The sequence below is a fragment of the Neovison vison genome, chromosome 7 (assembly GCF_020171115.1).
Source record: "Neovison vison isolate M4711 chromosome 7, ASM_NN_V1, whole genome shotgun sequence".
NCBI classification, from domain to species: Eukaryota; Metazoa; Chordata; class Mammalia; order Carnivora; family Mustelidae; genus Neogale; species Neogale vison.
In genome coordinates this window covers 41459261-41479536 of record NC_058097.1, presented here as the reverse complement: position 1 = coordinate 41479536, position 20276 = coordinate 41459261, and the positions used below count along the sequence as shown (strand labels likewise).

The window sequence follows — 20276 nt, the reverse complement described above, 5'->3', positions numbered from 1 at the left end:
GACCATGACCGGAGCTGAAGGCAGAGGCTTAACCCTCTGAGCCACCCAGGCACCCCTCATATCATAATCTTTTTTTTTTTTAAAGATTTTATTTATTTATTTGACAGAGAGAAATCACAAGTAGACAGAGAGGCAGGCAGAGAGAGAGAGAGGGAAGCAGGCTCCCTGCCGAGCAGAGAGCCCGATGCGGGACTCGATCCCAGGACCCTGAGATCATGACCTGAGCCGAAGGCAGCGGCTTAACCCACTGAGCCACCCAGGCGCCCCTCATATCATAATCTTAATAACAGAAGTCTTCCAACACTTTCAACAGCTCAGTTTTTGCTATTTATCAATAAAGTTGTGATGCTGCTCTGTTAGCTGGATCTATGCACATCACAAGGATAAATCCCCAGAGGCAGAACTGTAGAACTCCTGAGGTCAGATTTCTTATTTTAGGCTTCTGATACACTGAACTGCCCTCCAGAAAGGCTGTGTGATTTATCCACCTCCTGTGCCTGTTTTTGCACAGTCTGGCCAAAACCTTTATATTTTTGTTTATTTACTTACTTATTTATTTATTTATTTTTTAGAAGATTTTATTTATTTATTTGACAGAGAGAGATCACAAGCAGGCTGAGAGGCAGGCAGAGAGAGAGGAGGAAGCAGGCTCCCTGCTGAGCAGAGAGCCCGATGCGGGCCTCGATCCCAGGACCCTGAGATCATGACCTGAGCCGAAGGCAGCGGCTTAACCCACTGAGCCACCCAGGCGCCCTTTTTTGTTTATTTTTTAAAAAATTATTTATTATTCTAAAACAATTTAACAACATCTGGGCAAAATGACATCATATTGTTTCTTTACTCATCTTATCAGGTGAGGTTACACATTTTCTTCATCTATCTGTTGACAGCTGTGTTGTTTACGTTATTTTTTGGCTACCTATTCATGCACCTTGCCCATTTTCTTACTCCTTTGTAGGAGCTTCTGTTTTAATAAACTAAGAAGAGGGGCACCTGGGTGGCTCAGGGGGTTAAAGCCTCTGCTTTCGGCTCAGGTCATGATCACAGGGTCCTGGGATCGAGCCCCGCATCTCGATCTCTGCTCAGCGGGGAGCCTGCTTCCTCCTCTTTCTCTCTCTGCCTGCCTCTCTGACCACTTGTCCTCTCTGTCTGTCAAATAAATAAATAAAATCTTTAAAAAATAAATAAATAAAATAAACCAAGAAGAATACTTTATCTATTGTAAATTTATAAATGTAATTAAATAATAAAAAATAAAAATGGCTCAGTCTGTCCCCACACTTCTAATGGCACGAGCTCAAGATCATCAGGGTTGTTACTGGAACAAAGGAGGAGAAGGGATTCTATGTTCTATGCTCAGCTTTAGAGAAATACTGGTGACTTAAGGAAAATGAGGTACTCTGTTCAAAAGCTGTGGACCCAGTAATAAAGAGAAGATAATTTTGGTCATTATGATCCATGAGTACATAACATTTTACTTATATTATTGGTCAAAAAGACTATTTTTCAGACATCTTGGCTTCCTTCTCATGGACCGATAACCACTGCCCGTGTACCGGCCCAAGTAGCAAGACCTGACATGCCACCTAACATGGGGCTTGTCCAAAACAAAGCAATCTTTTCAAAGATGTGTACACTTCAATCAGAGCCTAGGCTTGTGTTAATAGAAGAGTCACGTTACCATGTGGACGGGACTTGAACCACAATTCTGGAGCCCTCTAAGCTGATCTGGGGGGCATATGCTTCTTTATTTTCAATCTGTGCTGTGTCAACTACCACCTAAGAGAGAGAAAGAAAAAAACAACAATCAACTTTCCGAGAGGCAAACAAATCACAAACAAATCTAATACATGAGCCTACTGATGTGAGTGACTCTGGCAAGGCGGTCATGCAGAGGTCACTCCAGAGCCCCAGGAAGACAAGCACAAGTAATAAAGATGACTGAAGACAGTTATACTTCAATGAGCAGAAACCAAATTCTGGGTGTAGGATGTACTGAACTTTGTAAGGACTTTCAGTACTTTTTCCAAACCATAAATATGTTAATTAGGAATTATTTTGTTTCCTTTATTTAAGTATTTTTTTTTTACTTTATGCACTTGAAAGAAGTAAAACCGTCATTAAAAATCTAACCACAGCTTCAGAAAAGTCCATTTATAATGACTGAATACAAGCTAGAAGTGGATGAAGCTTTTTTTAATGGATCATTTTATCCTCAGCCATCAATAAAAATAGAATTAGTTCAGAAAGGTAAAGATGAGGGGCGCCTGGGTGGCTCAGTGGGTTAAAGCCTCTGCCTTCGGCTCAGGTCATGATCCCAGGGTCCTGGGATTGAGCCCCACATTGGGCTCTCTGCTCCATCGGGCCTGCTTTCCCCTCTCTCTCTCTGCCTGCCTCTCTGCCTGCTTGTGATCTCTCTGTCAAATAAATAAAATCTTTAAAAAAAAAAAAAGAAATTAAAAAAAAAAAAGAAAGGTAAAGATGATTCTTCTTGCACTGATTTTTTCTGTTCTTTTCTTGCCCCCCCCCCTTTTTTTTTTTTAAAGAGAGAGAGAAAAAGAGAATGCATGAGCAGGGCGTAGGTAATGAGGGGCAGAGAGAAAGAGAGAAGCCCAAACAGGCTCCATACCCAGCATGGAGCCTAAGGTGGGGCTGTGTCTCACAATTCTGAGATCATGACTCGAGGCAAAATCAAGAGTCAGAGGCTCAACTGACTGAGCCAACCAGATGCCCCAATGATTTCTTCTTATTTGGAATAGAGTCTTTAACATTACACAGATGATGTAGTAGCCTAGGTAGAGATTTTGATAAAATGATGAATATATTTTCAAATAACTAAAAGAATTTAAGAAAATAAGCATAAAGCACTTTAAAAATAAATCTCTTATGGGGCACCTGGCTGGCTTAGTCGGTGGAGCTTCTAACTCTTGATCTCAGGGTCATGAGTTCAAGCCCCACATTGAGTATAGAGATTACTTAAAAATAAATAAATAAATCTGTTATATTGCCAAAGTCATGCAAAGCTGCTTATTTTGATTCCAAATTCAGCCTCTAATGGAGCTGATTTCCACTGCTGCAAACAGAATTCCCAGAGCTGGTCTGCAATGTCCTTTGGAAAAGACTTCCTGTCCAAGTAATAGCCATTGTTAGACCAGGCAGGTGTTTCCTCTCTCCGCCCATCTGCAGAGCCATAATCTAAAGGTTCTTTGTCAATCGCACACAAAGGTGCCCTGGGAGCAAGGAGTAAGGAACTGGAAGAAGTTTCTGCTCTCGCAATAACATGGGATTTTTTTTTTTTTTTTAACCTACAGTGTTTTCCCAGAACAGTCTGTGTCCTTCTGCCTTACTTTATTCACTCCTTTTTGGAGAACTTATGCCATGGTTCTCCTAGTTTCAGCTAAAATGACCTCTGGGAGTATCGATCAACTTCCTAGAGGCAGTAGGCTCTCACATACTTCAGCAGGGGGATCTCCTGCTTACTCCTTATTCCTTCTCTTAGGGGTTCCTGTAGTAAGAACTAGAACCTAAAGGAAGCATAAGTCACCTGGCCCTATCCAAGGCAGCGCACCCCTGAGCTCTCACCCACATGAAACAAGAGGACAGCATCCTCCCCACGGCTCCATTCATGAATAAAGTAGGAATTAAAGTAAGAAACAGTTCTTTAAACTTTCTTAATCTCGAATTAGTCTGCTTTAACCTCTGACTAAAATGCTGTATCTTGGGGTGCCTGGGTGGCTCAGTGGGTTAAGCCTCTGCCTTTGGCTCAGGTCATGACCTCAAGGTCCTGGGATGAAGCTCTCTACTCAGCTGGGAGCCTGCTTCCCCCTCTCTCTCTGCCTGCTTCTCTGCCTACTTGTGATCTCTGTCTGTCAAATAAATAAATAAAATCTTTTAAAAAAATAATAAAATATTGTATCTTTCCAAAAGGTAGCCATTTAATTCTAGAAGGTAGAATTAAGTATGTAAGGTTATATGGGTCTTAGATGCCAAACAAAAAGCTAGATGGTGATTTCAGATGTTGATTTCCTGATCCGGTCCAACTCTGGCAGAAGTTACCCTTCTCTCCAAAGGTGAAAGGACTAAACTTACTTCATAGCCAAGAAGGAGAGAAACAGAGCTGGGATACAAAGTGACTGGTCAGGGGACGACTTACACTATGGTGGTTTCTCAGAGGAGGTGGTATCTGAGCTGACATCAGGAAGCTAAAGAGTAAGTCACATAAAGACTAGAGAGGAGGAGTCTCGGGTAAAAGGAGCAGCCAAGTGCAAACGCCTGAGACAGGAAGAAGCCTGGCACATTTGAGACCCCACTGTCACTCCAGGATAGGCAAGCCAGGTAAAGAGGCCCTCCCTGTCAGATCATTACGGATGTTGTTTTCTTTAAAATGAGGAAAACCTGCAACATCATTTTGGAGCTAGGATCCTGGCAAATACATACCATCAATCTATAAAAGGAATCAAAAGGGCTTTTTAATGCTGCTGTTCCTTTACCTTCTCCACATGGTCTGTACCCTGCAGGACTTATGAACTTTCAAAATGATTCAGTATTTACACACCTGTGCCCACACCACGTGCCCCATGCTGGGCACACGGCTCCCAGCCTCTCTCCCCTGCATCCCACACGACCACTCACCAGTCCAGCCTGGCCAAAGAGCAGCTGCACGGCAGTCTTGCAGGCACCCCGCCACGTGGACGGGCACACCTGGTTCAGTACTTCGGTCACAGGAAGCTCATCCCTGGGTGTGATTCCATTGTAGCAGCCCGCCTCCTTGATCAGCTGTAACATTGTATGCTACGGATTGAGAAGACAAGAGCTCACTGCCCAAGATAAAGCTGTGCAAGATTCTCAAATGTGTCGAAATGAATGGACAGGTACACAGCAGTCCTCCAGAAAAATGCACTTTTGTTTCAGTGCACCCCCCCATCACATCATTTTCATGTCTCAAGCAATTGTCATCAGATACCCTCAGAGAATATGGATACACGTGCATTAATACGTGCATGTGATTTCTATACTAGCACAAAATACAGCATCATATAGCCATTTGCTGATGCAAATTGGTGAGGAATTTGGAAATTCTGAATCCCTCTAAATAAGGAGACAAAAATCATCTGGTAAAAACAAATACCAATGAAAACCTCAACTTTATTTTGGATGACCAAGTGGTCAGGTATGCAGGCTCTGGAAACAGACTGTATAACCTCAAATTCCAGTCTCCTCCTTTCTGGCTGTGTGAGCTCGGGCCTTAGTTCCTCTAGCCATTGAACAGAACAGAGCAGCACCCACCTCAGGGTGAGCTTTAAACGAGACTGCGCACATGAACCCTTGGCACCATGCCTGGCACACAAGACGGCCCACGAACAGTCATAGTCACTACGGTAGTATGACAAGACTTCTTATTTAATTCGCAGAAGTCCACTAAAACATCAATCATAAACAGTATTTTATAATGTACTTTCAAAACACTTTATGTTAAACATTTAACTCAACTATGAATAAAACCCAGCAAATGTCTCATTAAGGTAAGTCACCACAGTCTGCTTTTAGACACCAATTTACTAATACCTCCTGCCTTGACTTCAGTTTTGTTTTTTAGTATCTATTTTTTAAAAGCCCCTGAAGAACTGTTTCCACGTTCACACCCAGTTGCTGAAACCCCATGGAAAGCTACCGTCTTAAGTTTCAGGTTGTCCGCAGCCGATTCGTTGAAGGAGACGCCCTTCAGGAAGTGTGATCCTATCTGCACGGGGACGGTGGGAAGCTCACACTGCATGGGCTGCGGGGGGGTCTGCCGCCGCCCTGTCTGCTGTGCCTCAGCCTCACTGCAGCAGCCCTGCGAGAGTTTTGGAGAGGAGAGGGGAGGAGAGGAGAGGTGACCCACGGCACACCAGCCCCAGATACCAGGCTCACTTGGGGTGGAGGGTCTGCCACCCCACAGCTCCCTAGAGCAACCAGAGAGAAAAACATACCTGTAAACTGGCTTCAATTGCCTTTGGATTCAGGTGGAAACCAGCTTTCATTGCATATTCACAGTGGCCTAAACTTTCCAGAGCTATTTTATAAGCCTGCAAAGAATTGTTTTGTGAAGAATCAAGATTATACAGCAGACTATAAAATGACAACATCCAGTGACAACAGAAATCTAAAAGTTCTATAGTTAATTAAAAGGCTTCAGGCCAACTACCATCTTACTATTCTTTCCAATTGGCTCAACATCCCAACTTGAACTCCCTCCCCTGTTCCTGCCCTCGGATAACTACGTGCCAGTTCTAAAACACTGACCTGCAAAGCACTGTCGATCTTCACGTTCAGTTCTTTGAGCTGGTGCTCAGGAATCGGCGCGCTCTGCGAACAGAAGAGCTGCTGAACCTCGATGCCTGCCAGGCGGCCATCACAGCCTCTTTCCCTCAGTCTGGATGTCGCCTGCAACAAGAAACAGTGGCTGGTAGGTGACAGAGAATGTGAAAGGCATGAGCAATATTTAGAGAACAAGAAACAAAAAAATCAAACACAATTAAGTTAAAGTGAGAAACTCTCTAAGCGTGAGAGGTACACCAGACATTCTGGATTGTCAATATTACCAGGTGAGAAGCCAGAAATTTAGGAAGACAAAATCAAGCATCTTGAAGTGAGAGCAAAGCAGGGCACCTGGGTTGCTCAGTAGGCTAAGCCTCTGCCTTCGGCTTGGGTCATGATCTGCCTGCCTCCCTGCCTACTTGTGATCTCTCTCTCTCTCTCTGTGTCAAATAAATAAATAAAATCTTTAAAAAAAAGAGAGAGAGAGAGAGAGAGAGAGAGAGAGCAAAGCTAACACAGCACCACTTGACTTAAGAAACCCTGGAAAGAAGACACACCCGTCTGCTATTAATTTTGTTTTGTATGTCAAACCGTCACATTTTTTTAATTTCTCTGCTTTAAAATACAGAGAGGCTAGAATATTGGCACTTGGATTTTCCAGAATAATAATAAGAAAAAAGAACATGGGGCGCCTGGGTGGCTCAGTGGGTTAAGCCGCTGCCTTCGGCTCAGGTCATGATCTCAGGGTCCTGGGATCGAGTCCCACATCGGGCTCCCTGCTCGGCAGGGGTCCTGCTTCCCTTCCTCTCTCTCTGCCTGCCTCTCTGCCTACTTGTGATCTCTCTCTGTCAAATAAATAAATAAAATCTTTAAAAAAAAAGTCATTTAAAAAAAAAAAAAAAAGAAAAAAGAACATGTAAGGTTAGGTGCTCCTCTACACCAAAGTAAAAAGTCATGCCAACACAGGACAGGGAAAAAAGGTACATTAGAATGTTAAAGGAAAAATAGTATTTTTTAAATCTGCACCAAAAAATTAAAAACTTATTGTTTGGTCATTCAATGTCTATGAAGAGTACATAATCAAGACAGAGAAACAAGAAAAAAATGAATCAATGTCTTGCTGTGATGAAATGTAAGTTACCTATCCATGTGGGTCAGGACCAGAGAGTACAGAAAAAAATGTATTTAATTTCTTAGATGGGAGGAAGAATTCAGAATGAACTGTCCTTCAATTTTTCCATGTCCATTTTTGTAGCAACAATATTTGTGTAACAAATGACATTTTTTAACAGCTGATTTTTGTTCTTCTGGTATAGGAGTTGTAATATTTACCAAAATTGCAGTAAGGTAATTAGCAGCTATAATGCTATAAAGTTCCCAAAGCTCCACAAATGACCCAAGACTACCATTCCATCCAGTCCCTGAACCCTAAGAGTCCACAGTTTAAAACCATCTGACTTTCTAAGACTCACTCAACTATTTAACCCGCGAGGTCCTGTGTTGGGTGTCACTGGATAGGCAGTCAAGCCCACAGCCTGGTCCCTACCTTTCTGGAGCTGATAGCCTCATGGGCCAAACTAAAACATGTAAGACATTTAAAATGGAGAAAAACCCCAGACACTGAGACACCAGCATTTCAGTTATGCGTTCACAGAGGAGGAGACAGTCAGCAGAAGTGTGGGATGGATGAGCAGACATGTCAGCGAAGAAACCAGAACCCAGTGAGCAAGGGGGACAGTGGCCACAGATAAGGCTACTGAGCAAGGCAGGAACCAGACTGTGGGATGAGGCAGGTCAAGGTGAAGGGTCTATACTTTACTCTAAGGAAACAGCAACACCATCCACTTTTTTTTTTTTAATACTTTTTTAAAAAAAGATTTTATTTATTTATTCGACAGACAGAGATCACAAGTAGGCAGCGAGGCAGGCAAAGAGTGAGGAGGAAGCAGGCTCCCCGCTGAGCAGAGAGCCCGATGTGGGGTTCAATCCCAGGACCCTGAGATCATGACTAGAGCCGAAGGCAGAGGCTTTAACCAACTGAGCCACCCAGGTGCCCCAACATTTTTAAATGGAGAGTGATGAAGGATGGTAAGACAGGGAGGAGAGAAGGGAGTTCATTTACTGCAGGTATCAGGGAAGAGTAGTGATTCCCTAAATGAGGGGAGTGACAGAAAGGGACAGATCTGGGATAAAACTTTGCGGGTGGGACCTTCAGGGCTTTTGGATTAGATGCAGATATGATGCAAAGACAGGAAGGCAAGTCTCAAGTTTTTTGGCATGTAGGACCCAGTGTGGGATGGCAGCACTTGCTAGCATGGGGAAAATCTGGGGAGCACCAGATGTGTGGGGAAAGTTAAGACTGAGCCATAAGGATACCTGAGGTAAGCAACAGCTGAACACAGGGGCCTGGAGTTCCTGTATTCCAGTGACCAAAAGTGGACTGGTCACACATATTTGAGGGCCGCCAGCACACAGGCAGTTTTTTAAGTCCAAGGTTAGGACTTAAAAAGGGTTCCTCCTATAGGAGGAAGGGGGCCCAGAACTGAGCCTTGAGAAACTGACATTCATAAGTTGTGTTGAAGAGGGGAAGCTAGTGAAGTAGACAGAGAGAATGACCCAGGAGGTTAATGCCGGTTTCAGGGATGCCACAGGAAGAGAGGGTCTCCAACGGCCCATGTTGTCGTGAGGGCTGGATGGAGTCGGTTCCCTGGATTTGGCCACACAGAAGGCCCCAGTGACCCTGAGAAGAGAAAGCCTGTCCTTGTGCAGGAAAGGAAGCCGGATTTCAGTGAGCTGAATGATGCCATTTGTATACAGTTTTGTACTGTGCAAAATAATTACTGATGTCCTCCACAGATACATGCATTCAGAGTAAAAATAAATAAATATACACAGGACTCACAAACTCCTAATTCAAAAGAGGCTATCACTACAAAGGAAGGGATGTGAGTAAGACAGTAAAAAGGTACAAAGGGAACTCAGCTGCATTTGTAAATAATTTTTTTTTTCTGTTAAAAATAACAGGCATGAAAGGGGCACCTGTTTGACTCGGTAGAGCACGTGACTCTTAATCTCAGGGTTGTGAGGTCAAACCCCACATTGGGCACGGAGCTTACTTAAAAATAAGTAAGTGAGTAAGTAAGTAAACAAAAGGCATGAAGCAGCAACTGGTAAAGAGTTAAGATTCACTAAAAGATTTACTAAAAGGAAGACAGAGGGTAAATGGGACATTTCCTAAATGCTTGAAGTGTTTCATAATAATCTTTTTAGAACTACTCAAAGGTGTGGTGGACAATTCTTCCAAGAAGTTGGCTGTGAAAAGAGCAGAGAAACAGGGCAGGACCTCTCTGGATACCAAAGACTATTAAAGTGCCTACAAGAAATGCGCTGTCATTGCCCACACCCCACCTGGCTGCCTGGCCAAGCACGGACCCTTGCAGCCATCTCTGGCCTGTCTTTCCAGACTGAGGCTCCAGCCTTTTCTCCCTGGTCCCTCTTCCTTGAAGCTCTGCTGGATTGCTCCTGGTTGGAGACAGGGCCTTTTCTCTGGGCTCCTGCACCCCGCACACCTCCATCACAGCTCTTTCACCCTGTTTTTGTAGGCCTTTCCTCTTGGAGGCTAAGAGAGGAAGCCGTCACCCCGGTGCCTGGCCCACGCCCGGCACCCAGAGGCAGTCACCATCAAATGAAGGAAAGAGGGAATGATAACATTCAAAACTAACACCTCCAAATGAAATACTGCTTTTAGGTACCAACTGGCAAAAGTCGTCTGAAGCCTCTGCTATTTGAACACAAGGCACCCATCTCCCCCAAGTCAGGGTTACCTCGGCAGCGCCCCGCCAGGAGCGCACAGCTTCCTCCAACTCGGGCGTGTGGCTCACGCCAGATAAGCCGCTGCCGCCACCGTTCTTCTTCTCTGGCACAACCACCTCGGCAAAGCAGGAGTGAGCCACGGGCTGGACCTTCTGTAAGGCCTGGGTCAAAAACTGGAAATGGACCTGCACCACCGTCAAGAAACATCGCCCCAACACCTGTGAAAACAAGAGAGCCGGGGGGGGGGGGTTAGCGTGCGGGTCACCACCGCCATCAGTGCAGCACCCTGTTAACCATCAGTGTGAGCAGGAGGTAACAGAACCCGGAAATGTGAAATCATAGCAAGTTCGACAGTCAGCCTGCTTCTGCACGATGCTTGTTCTCACGTCTGTCTGCACCTGGGTGCCTCATGTCTACAAGCCAAAATGTTGCAACCCAATAGCAAAGCCCAAGTTTCAAATGGGCCTTCCCAGTTCCCACTGCCCTCCCCCCACCCACACTTCTGTTCTCTACTCCCCTCAGGTGGACTCTGGCTCACCCTAACCCTAGTTGTCTTTGGGCTCCTAACGAACCAGAAGAACCCACAGTTCCAGTTATGTGTACACAGGATTCAGAAGGCACAATAAAAGCCATGGAAATGAAAATCTGAAAGGTCAGTTTGACCATAAGAATTCTATTAGAAATGGAATCCAAAGATACAAGTTATTTTGGTAACAGTGTTATTACATAGCTGTATGTCATAATTCCAGTCTTAGGAAACAAAGAAACAAAGCTGACAGACCAGTCTTCTAGGAGTCAACAAAATGTACTGGATGAGGGCGCCTGGGTGGCTCAGTGGGTTAAGCCGCTGCCTTCGGCTCAGGTCATGATCTCAGGGTCCTGGGATCGAGTCCCGCATCGGGTTCTCTGCTCGGCAGGGAGCCTGCTTCCTCCTCTCTCTCTCTGCCTGCCTCTCTGCCTACTTGTGATCTGTCTCTGTCAAATAAATAAATAAAATCTTAAAAAAAAAATGTACTGGATGACTCTATTTGTCACAACAGTCGAAATTCACTCTCCTGATACCTATCAGTAGTTAGTCGGTTGATGGAGCTGTCCATTAGCAGATACTATACACAGGGGCGCCTGGGTGGCTCAGTCAGTTAAGCATCTGCCTTTGGCTCAGCTAATGATCCTGGGGTCCTGGGATGGAGCCCCGCATTGGGAATCCTTGCTCAGTTGAGTCTGCTTCTCCCTCTCCCTCTGTTCCTCCCTGCTCTTGTGCTCTCTCTCGCTCAGGTAAATCAATAAAATCTTTAAAAAAAAATACTACATACATAATACTATGCTAATACATACTGTTAATATGTGACTATAATAATTTATATGCCAAAAAAATACTATATACAATTAATATTTTAAGATACAAATGTGCAATGCCATCCTTGGCAATGGCCAAAACCATTCTCTGATTTTTTTTTTTTTAAGATTTTATTTATTTATTTGGCAGAGGGGAGAGAGAGAGAGAGAGGCAGAGAGAGCATAAGCAAGTGGAGTGACAAGCAGAGGGAGAAGGAGAAGCAGGCTTCCACTAAGCAGAGAGAGTAAGAACTTGTCACATGCAAAGCAACTTGAGCAGAGAACTTCCAGATTACTGACAAGTTCTCTTAAATTTTAGTTGTGTTGTCCATACTAAATTTGACAATAATAACAAAACTATCTTTTATCATGTTCCATAACATTTACCGTATTTTCCATGGAGGGTCTATAATATTTCATTGGTTCATGCAGTAGATTACTTACTCAAGAAGTTATTTTATTGAGTTTACAATTTATTCAATTGGTAGGAGCACAGTTTGCTGCTAGCACTTGGTGCACTGCCTTGGGGAGGTGGGAAAGGATGGGGAACTGTTTCCACAGCCTTTACAAAGAACTAAAATCTGATCCTAGTGCCCACCCTCTGGTCCAGTCCTGTCCCCTGAAGCACCTAAAAGTGAAACTTGAATTGGGCCTTCTCACCTCCCAGCACACATTTTAGATGCTGTCCTTTTCCATCGCTACTGGTCAGAGCTCTGCTTCCTGGAGAAAGTCAGGCAAGTTTCAGTGGTAATATTTGTTCACTCTGATTCTCCCCTGTGGAACTCACCAGGGCCAGACTAAAACAAATAATCTCACACATATCTCACACCAAACCATCAGCCCTCTATGGAGAACAATTAGAGGCTGAACTCCCACCCAAACCTCCTGGGTTTCCACTCATACCTGTCTCAAAGCTCCTTCCCATGACTGATCTACGCCAGCTGGAGCAAGGTAAGGGACACAGAGGAAGTGTCCTAGCAACCCAGAGTCACGTGAAAGAAACAGACTGAACAGCATATATTTCGTATTGTATGTAGCAGCATCTGGCCTTCACGGAACACTTCATGTGTACACCATCTATGTACCATGCCTACCAAGGAGCACCTCATTTCATCCTCAGAACAACAGTATGAAGTCAGTCCCATTTTACAGACAGTAAGACCGAGGCACAGAAAGGTTATGAAACTTTGTCAAAGGAACACAAACTGGTTATAACAGAGTGGTCACTTGGCTCAAGTGTCTATGCTCTTGGCTCCTGTGCCCCACTGCCTCCAACAGGCTAGACACGGCTAGATACAGCTGTGGGCTGGCAGCACCGAGACCAGGCACATGATACACTCAACCTTAACTGACCTAGGCCGAAATGAGGGTATCCTGAAGCCCCACGCAGCGCAAACACAGGAGGAGTGGAGCTGACTCCTCAGACACAAACTCTTCCTCCTCCTCCTTCCTCAGCCTCTTGGCAGGCTCTGGGGAGGTGGGAAGAGGAGGAAGTGGAGACACCAGGTACCATGTGCTCTGGGGTCACGTTCTTACAGCTTCTGACAAATACAATCAAGACATTCATTTGTTCAACACGTATGTAGTGTACAAATACTGAGTATGTACAAAGCACAACAAAAGGCCAAAGGACACTACAAAAGAGATAGTCAGCAAGTCCTTTTCCTCATGAGGGTTTCTTTCTTTCTGTCTTTGTGTTTTTTTAAAAAGATTTATTTATTTATTTATTTATTTATTTATTTAAGGGAGAGGGAGTGAAGTACACTCCCTGCTGAGTGCGGAGTCGGACGCAGGACTCCATGCAGGACTCGATCTCTGGATCCTGAGATCACGACCTGAGCTGAAATCAAAAGAGTTGGAGGCTCAATCACACTTTCTTTCTTTCTTTCTTTCTTTTTTTAAAAGATTTTATTTATTTATTTATTTGTCAGAGAGAGAGAGAGAGAGAGCAGAAGCAGGCAGAGTGGTAGGCAGAGAGAGAAGGAGGCTCCCCGCCGAGCAAGGAGCCCGATGCGGGACTCGATCCCAGGACCCTGGGACCATGACCCGAGCTGAAGGCAGTGACTAAACCAAATGAGCCACCCAGGCATCCCTCAATCACACTTTCTAATGGTGGGGAACAAACTGCTAAGTCAATATTGTATGTCAGGGGCTGCTGGAGAAGGAAAACAAAGGGGCGATGAGGAAAGGAAAAAGCTCTCTGAGGGAAGGACTAAGGGAACAGGAAACTACTTTTCCCCCTTCTAAAGGGGAAAATTCTGGGAAAAGCCTGATGGGAGGAAAGGGCTGGGGTGCGTTTCTCATGGGAGAAGGAGGATGTTGCTGCAGGGATAAGGGGGTAAAGATGCAGAACAGTTTAAAAGGCAGACATTCGGTATGTTGTCTCCACCATTTTTACATGTTTGACCTTGGATGAGTCATTTAATTTAAATTTCTTCCCTGTGAACAAGGAATGATGAGAACCAGAGCTCAGCAATCTCTCCCCTGCCCCTTCTCCCCACCCTTCCCCAGGATAGATGCACCATCAGTCCCAATTACAGCTGCAACAAAATATCTGTGTTGGGAACAAGTCACTAAAAGCCAATCAAATAGAGCTCTGCTTAGAGTAAGAGATGCATAAACACTGTGTTCTCTTGAGAGAGGACACAGCTCAACCTCCAGCCTGCCTCTACCCATCTCCTGTCACAGTCCAGGTTTCCTCCTGTAACAGATCCCACCGGCCTCCATCAGACCTGGGCCAGTCCTTGGGGCTTCCTGACGAACCTGGAAGGAAATACAGACTCTAATGCTGTGTACTCGAAAGCATGTGACCTCAGGGCCGTGGCCAGGTATTTTGTCCTTTGCATGGAGACCACTGCCTGGACTGTGGGATTGGGGAAATGGGTGAGTGGGGAGGTCAGAGACACTGGAGTTTAAAATGTCAGCGGACAGACACCTGCAGCTCTAACAGCAGCTTCCGTGTATTGAAAGCTTAACCCATACCAAGCACTTTACTTGCAGGGAAGCAACTCTGTGGGTAAGAGAAATGTACCCATTTTACAGATGATAACACTGAAGCTTCAAGAAAGAAGCCTGCTCCAATGCCATGTAGGTGATAAGAGGTGGAGCAGAGACCTGATGCCAGATATGTTCAACTCCAAAAGCTGTGTTCCTAACCACCAAGCCACTGTCTCCCTAGGATATGATCCAGGACGCAGCCACAATAGTGGTGGCTCCTAAGAAGAGGGGAAGAGCCCTGTGCAGGAGCCCTGACTTCTCCCACATGGTGTCAGGACCCGGGGTGGGAACAGAGACTGAGAGGCATGGCTCCGTCTTCTCTGGCTATAGAAAAGGGACTATGACAAAAGTTTCAAGCGGGACAGCCTGTGGCACTCCGAGATGGCATGAGTCTCAAAAGCTAATGATTCCACAGCAGAGAGCAGCTGCTAAGACTGGCTGGAAACAGCAATTTGAAATAGGGAGAGGGTGCAAGGGGCTTGGGAGAAAGAGCAGCTTCTCCCGCCTACTGAGGAATACCAAATCCAAAAACATCTGTTCAGTCCTTCAGCACATCAGTCTCATTTAAGAATTATGAATAAAGCAAGTGGAATTAATTGACATTTGCATTTTTAAAAGATTAATCTAGGGGTGCCTGGCTGGCTCTGTCGGAGAAGCGTGAGACTCTAGATCTCGGGGTCGTGAATTTGAGCCCCAAGTTGGGCATAGAGATTACTTAAATAAATAAAACATTAAAAAAAAAAGATTAATCTATCCAAAGCATCCCAAGTTGATGGAATTTTAGGCCAATTTCAGACTTCTGCATTAAAAGAAACCTTTCAATGTGACTTAAATCCCCCATAAAGGCCCAATTCCTGAATAAAGACCATCAGTGACCTTGACCCTCTTGCTTCTCAATGTCCATGGAGGATTCTGGATATAATCAGCCTTTAAGGATCTACCAAAAGGAAATCTTGTTTTCTGGAACTCCTTGATGGCGGCAGGAAAAGGTAGGAGTTCACGTTCCCATATCCACGTCCACATACCACATCTGCTGCTAAGGGTGTTGTGTTGATGGACAGAACCAGAAAACCTTTTCTTTTTGGTGATGTTTACATTTTACTAATTAAAACAGATTTTAGTTTAAGGTAACCCTAATTTTGAGTCCCAAAAGACCATGCTTTCTATGCCCCCACTGATGCTGAGGATCAATGGAACTCTATCTTCCTAGACATATTTCAAAATTTGGTTTTAGTTATGGCTGTTCGAGGCCAAGCAAGGTCTGCCTCAGCCCTGAACACATGCCTGTGTTGGGATGATGGAATACCCAAATCTACTCCATCTCCCAACATGCCTTGTGATTTTCACATTAAAACACACAGTGTCTTACCCAGTTCATTTCCTACTCAACCTCACTTAACAATCTGTCTCTCTCACATCCCCGGAGTGAAGAACAAATAAAACTGTCACAAACACCACCCTGTCAAACATTTCCAGGAATTCTAACATTTATTTCTGATCAGTTTAAAAGTCTAGAGTAAATGAAATGGAGTCAATCTGGATTGGCCGTTTTTATTAGAAATTCCAAAACAATCATTTCTTTCTCTGCAATATTTACTTTTACCTTAAACACAACAGTTGGTTCCAAGTATCCTCAACCTTGCTCCTTTGTTCATATGATAATTCCAGAGTTATTACATAATGATCTAACCAATAGAGCAGAATGTGATATAGAGACCTAAATGCGTCTCCAGAGAAATAGAGAATGCAGCGGACCATGGCCAGGCTACGGAAAGTGCTCTGCAAAGATTAGATTACAGTATAAAAATGTAAAAAACAAACTTACTGAAACTATGTATAGTCTGACCTAAAACAGTTGAGTGTTTAAATATTTAAAAATTTTAAAACAGGCAATTAACAAAACAACAAAGATCTCTTTGCAGTCAATACTAACCTAGAGCAAGCTGCCATGCTATGTATAGGAGAGAACGAAGAAAGGGAAGAAAAGCTAATGTGTGCCCAAGAATGGCCGAACCAACACCAAATGCTGATTATTCACACAAGATTATATATATTCTGCTTCTGGACATGCTGCCCTTGCCTGCTGGTGAAAATATCAACAGAGACAGTTTCAGAACTCCTACTTCATGGGCTGAGCACTCTGGTGCACAAAATCTTTTACAACAGTAATACATAATCACTGCAAACAAATTAGGGGGAAAAAGATCAGTTAAATAAAAATCTACTAAATATCACTAAATAGATATAACCACTGATTACATGTTTCCTCTACAGCCTACATTTGTACCTAAAGATGGATTTTTTTTTTGCAAAAACTAGATTATATTTATATACTCTCTTTTATAGCCTGCTTTCCAAAAGAAAATATATCAACAATTTAATACGATGCCAACACACATAGGAAGTTTTGTATTTTAGCTACATAGCTATAAATCTTTCTTTTTTAAAGATTTTATTTATTTATTTGAGACAGAGAAAGAGAGAGAGAGAGAAAGAGAAAGCACGAGAAGGGGGAGGGTCAGAGGGAGAAGCAGACTCCCTGCTAAGCAGGGAGCCTGATGTAGGACTCAGTCCTGGGACTCCAGGATCATGACCTGAGCCGAAGGCAGTTGCTTAACCAACTGTATACTGCTATATCCAGGCACCATACATTGCTATAAATCTTAACATAACTAATAAGGATAATTATAAAATGTCACTCAGGACATGAAAACATGAAAGGCTACTCAAGGTAACTAAGTCCACATTAATTATGGTAAACAAAAGGACTGCTCTTCCAGTAATTTTTCCCATTGAAAATGAAAGTTTCCTCCATAAATAAAGCAAAGTAATATTATGGGTTTCTACAGGCAGAGATAAAATATATTTAAGTTACCCAGACAAGCTTATGGCCTGGGAGCCTATCAGAATTCAGAAAATTCTTTTTGTTGATAGGAGTGTATTTTTCTTTAAAAGTTAATACTTCAGGGTGCCTGGGTGGTTAAGCATCTGACTTTAGCTCAGGTCAGGTCCCAGGGTCCTGGGATCAAGTCCCACATCGGGCTCCCTACTCAGCAGGAAGCCTGTTTCTCCCTCTGCCTGCCGCTCTCCATGCTTGTACACACACTCCCTCCCCCATCAAATAAAGAAATAAAATCTTTAAGAAAAAAAGTTGTCACTTCAATCAAGAAGAAAATATTATCACTGGGACATCTGAGTGGTTAAGGCACTGACTTAAGAAGAAAATAGTAAACTATCTCTACTAGGGGCACCTGCGGGGCTCAGTCAGTTAAGGATCTGACTCTTGGTTTCAGCTCAGGTCAGGATTTTGGGGTCCCGGGTCAGCTCTGCGCTCAGTGTGGAGTCTGCTTGAGATTTTCTCTCCTCCTCCCTCTGCCCCCCTTGCTCATGCTGTCTCTCTCTCTCTCAAATAAATAAATATTTAAAAACAAAAACAAAAACAACAACCCTATCTCAATGGAAGAAATGATTAAAAAGACAAATGGGGAACTTACAAGTAGAAATCCACTCCATCAATATCATCTTCACCGTACAACACTGAGCAGAAGGCCTCTGCATCCCAGGTGATGTGGCAGGCCAGGCCTCCCCTGTGCTTCACTGAGCTGGGCTTCACCATGCCCGTGTGACTGACAGGCTCTGTCATGCATGTGGTATTCCTACTCGTGAGGACTGTGGCAAAGTCTTGGGCTGAGGCAGGGAAGGGGGTCTTCCACCTCCTCCCAGCAGCATCTGAGATGGGGGCCCCTTCCCCCTTCCTGAAACACCTGCTTCTCTGGGCTTCCAAGACACTGCACTTGCTCTGTCTCTACCTCACTCTCCAGTTGCTCCCAGGTCATCTCTTCCCTCTTAATACTGGAGTGCCCCAGGGCTCACTCGTCCTTCCATTCTCCCTCTGGTTCCCTAGTTATATTCACTCCCTTGACGACCTGGTCTGGTTTTACAGCTTCAAATACCATCTATTGACTCAACTGTTCTCAAGTTCCTATCTCCTGTCTGGACCTCAGCCTTGAACTCCAAATCTGTATATCTGACTATCTACTTGACATTGCCCCTGGGAGATCTAACAGGCACTGCAGACCTATTATTCCAACCTACTCTTGCCCCATTTCATTAAAGAGCATGACCAGAGCTCCAGTTGCTCATGTGGTAAACCCCAGAGTCATTGTCGACCCCTCTTTCTCTCTCTCATGCACTCACAGTGTCCCACAGTGCTATGTTCAAATAAAACTGCTAGAATATCAATTAGCCTTAAAAAGGAGGGAAGCGCTGACACTTACTACAGCATGGTGAGCCTTAAAGACATAAAGGTAAATGAGAGCAGCCAGCACAGAGAGACAAATACTGTACATCCCACTGATACGAGGTACGGAGAACAGGAGAACTGACAGAGACAGAAGGTAGAGAAAAGGAGGTTTCCCGGGATTGGGAGGAGGGTGGAATGGAGGGTACTGCTTAAAGGAGCAGGGTTTCAGTCTGGGAAGATGAGGACGTTCTGGAAATGGATGGCGCTGAGGGTTGCAGGCCAGTGTGAATACACCTAATGCCTCTGAGCCGTTCACTGAAAAACAAGTCCAACCGCTTCCAGTCACCTCCTCTGCCAGCATTCTGTTCCAAGCTACGATCATCTCTTCCTCGGATTAATTACTATAATAGCCTCTTAACTGATCTTCCTGTCCCACTCAATTAGGATTAGGTCTGTCTATACACAACAACAACAAATGCAGTGGCTTAAGCAAGAGTGGTGTTTACTTCTTTCTTTTTTCTAAGGTAAAAAATAAACCTAGGGTTCAGCCGTCCAGAACCAAGATGGGGACTCCCGGGTACCAGAAGGAGCCCAGTTCCCATCTTTCTGCTCTGCATCCTCTCGCCAGGCCGACATTCTTCACCACCTCATAGGTCAAAGGGCTAAATGACCTTCAGCCATCCTCCTGCATCCTAGAGAGCAGCCAACTGGGGCAGCAGACTCATCTCAAACCTCTAGTTACATCTTCACAGACCAGAACTTACTCAAGTGACGCTGGATGTAAGGAAGGCTGGGAGTATACTCCCTTTTCCGGGCACAGTATGCCTGAAAACAAAACAAAACAAAACAGAAACAAACCTGGAGTTCTGTTGCTAAGGAAGAAGGGGAGACTGGATTTTAGGAGGCAACCAACCAACAGCATCTCCTCTCTCCCCTAGAGTCCACTTTCCACACAGGAAATGGATTATTATAAAACAGAAATCAGGTTATTGCACTCCCCTGCTCAAAATCATCCAGTGGCTTTTCACTGCGATCAGAGGAAAATCCACGGTCTTCGTTCTGTCCTACAATACCCTGCAAGATCTGGGCCCTGACTGTTCTCTGAACACATCTCCTATCCTCCCCTCAGCTCTGGCCACCCTGCTTTCTTCCTGTTCCTCAGAAATCCTGAGCACAGCTCCTGCCTCACATCTTGGCACAAGCCAGTTCCCACCACCTCAGGGTTTCTCCGGATCAACATTATCGACATTTGGAGCCAGAGATGTCACTGTTGTGGCGGGGGAGAGGGGGGTTCCTGCTCGAGGCTGTGCATTGTCAGCAGCATCCCTGGTCTTGTAGAGATGCCAGCAGCACTGGCGGGAGATGCAGTAACCACAGCCTCTCGGATCATACTGCTTGGAATACATTTTCGAATCGTTACTGTTTCTCTTGTTAAAGCAAAAAGAGGGCAATCCTTTCCTCCTAGGGTGACTTCTGAGAGAGGAAGAGCTGCAGGAGAGCATGAATGGGGCAGCAGAGGGGAGCTTTTGAGCAGCCACACTTCTGCTCCGTTGCAGGACTGAAATATAACCCGACGGGCTATGAGGAGAGA

The 20276-nt window shown here is 44.5% G+C and overlaps 1 protein-coding gene across 2 annotated transcripts in view; it reads right to left on the bottom strand.

Moving 5' to 3' along the window:
- The window catches only part of GARRE1 (granule associated Rac and RHOG effector 1), an 82040-nt gene that overhangs the window by 17583 nt on the left and 44181 nt on the right, over positions 1-20276 (bottom strand). For both annotated transcript variants that reach the window (XM_044256286.1, XM_044256285.1), the window contains exons 3-8: positions 10122-10328; positions 6283-6423; positions 5970-6065; positions 5672-5833; positions 4633-4791; positions 1682-1779 (exon numbers count right to left, since the gene is read on the bottom strand). In XM_044256286.1, coding sequence (XP_044112221.1) covers positions 1682-1779; positions 4633-4791; positions 5672-5833; positions 5970-6065; positions 6283-6423; positions 10122-10328 — 863 coding nt within the window. The remainder of the gene's footprint in view (positions 1-1681; positions 1780-4632; positions 4792-5671; positions 5834-5969; positions 6066-6282; positions 6424-10121; positions 10329-20276) is intronic.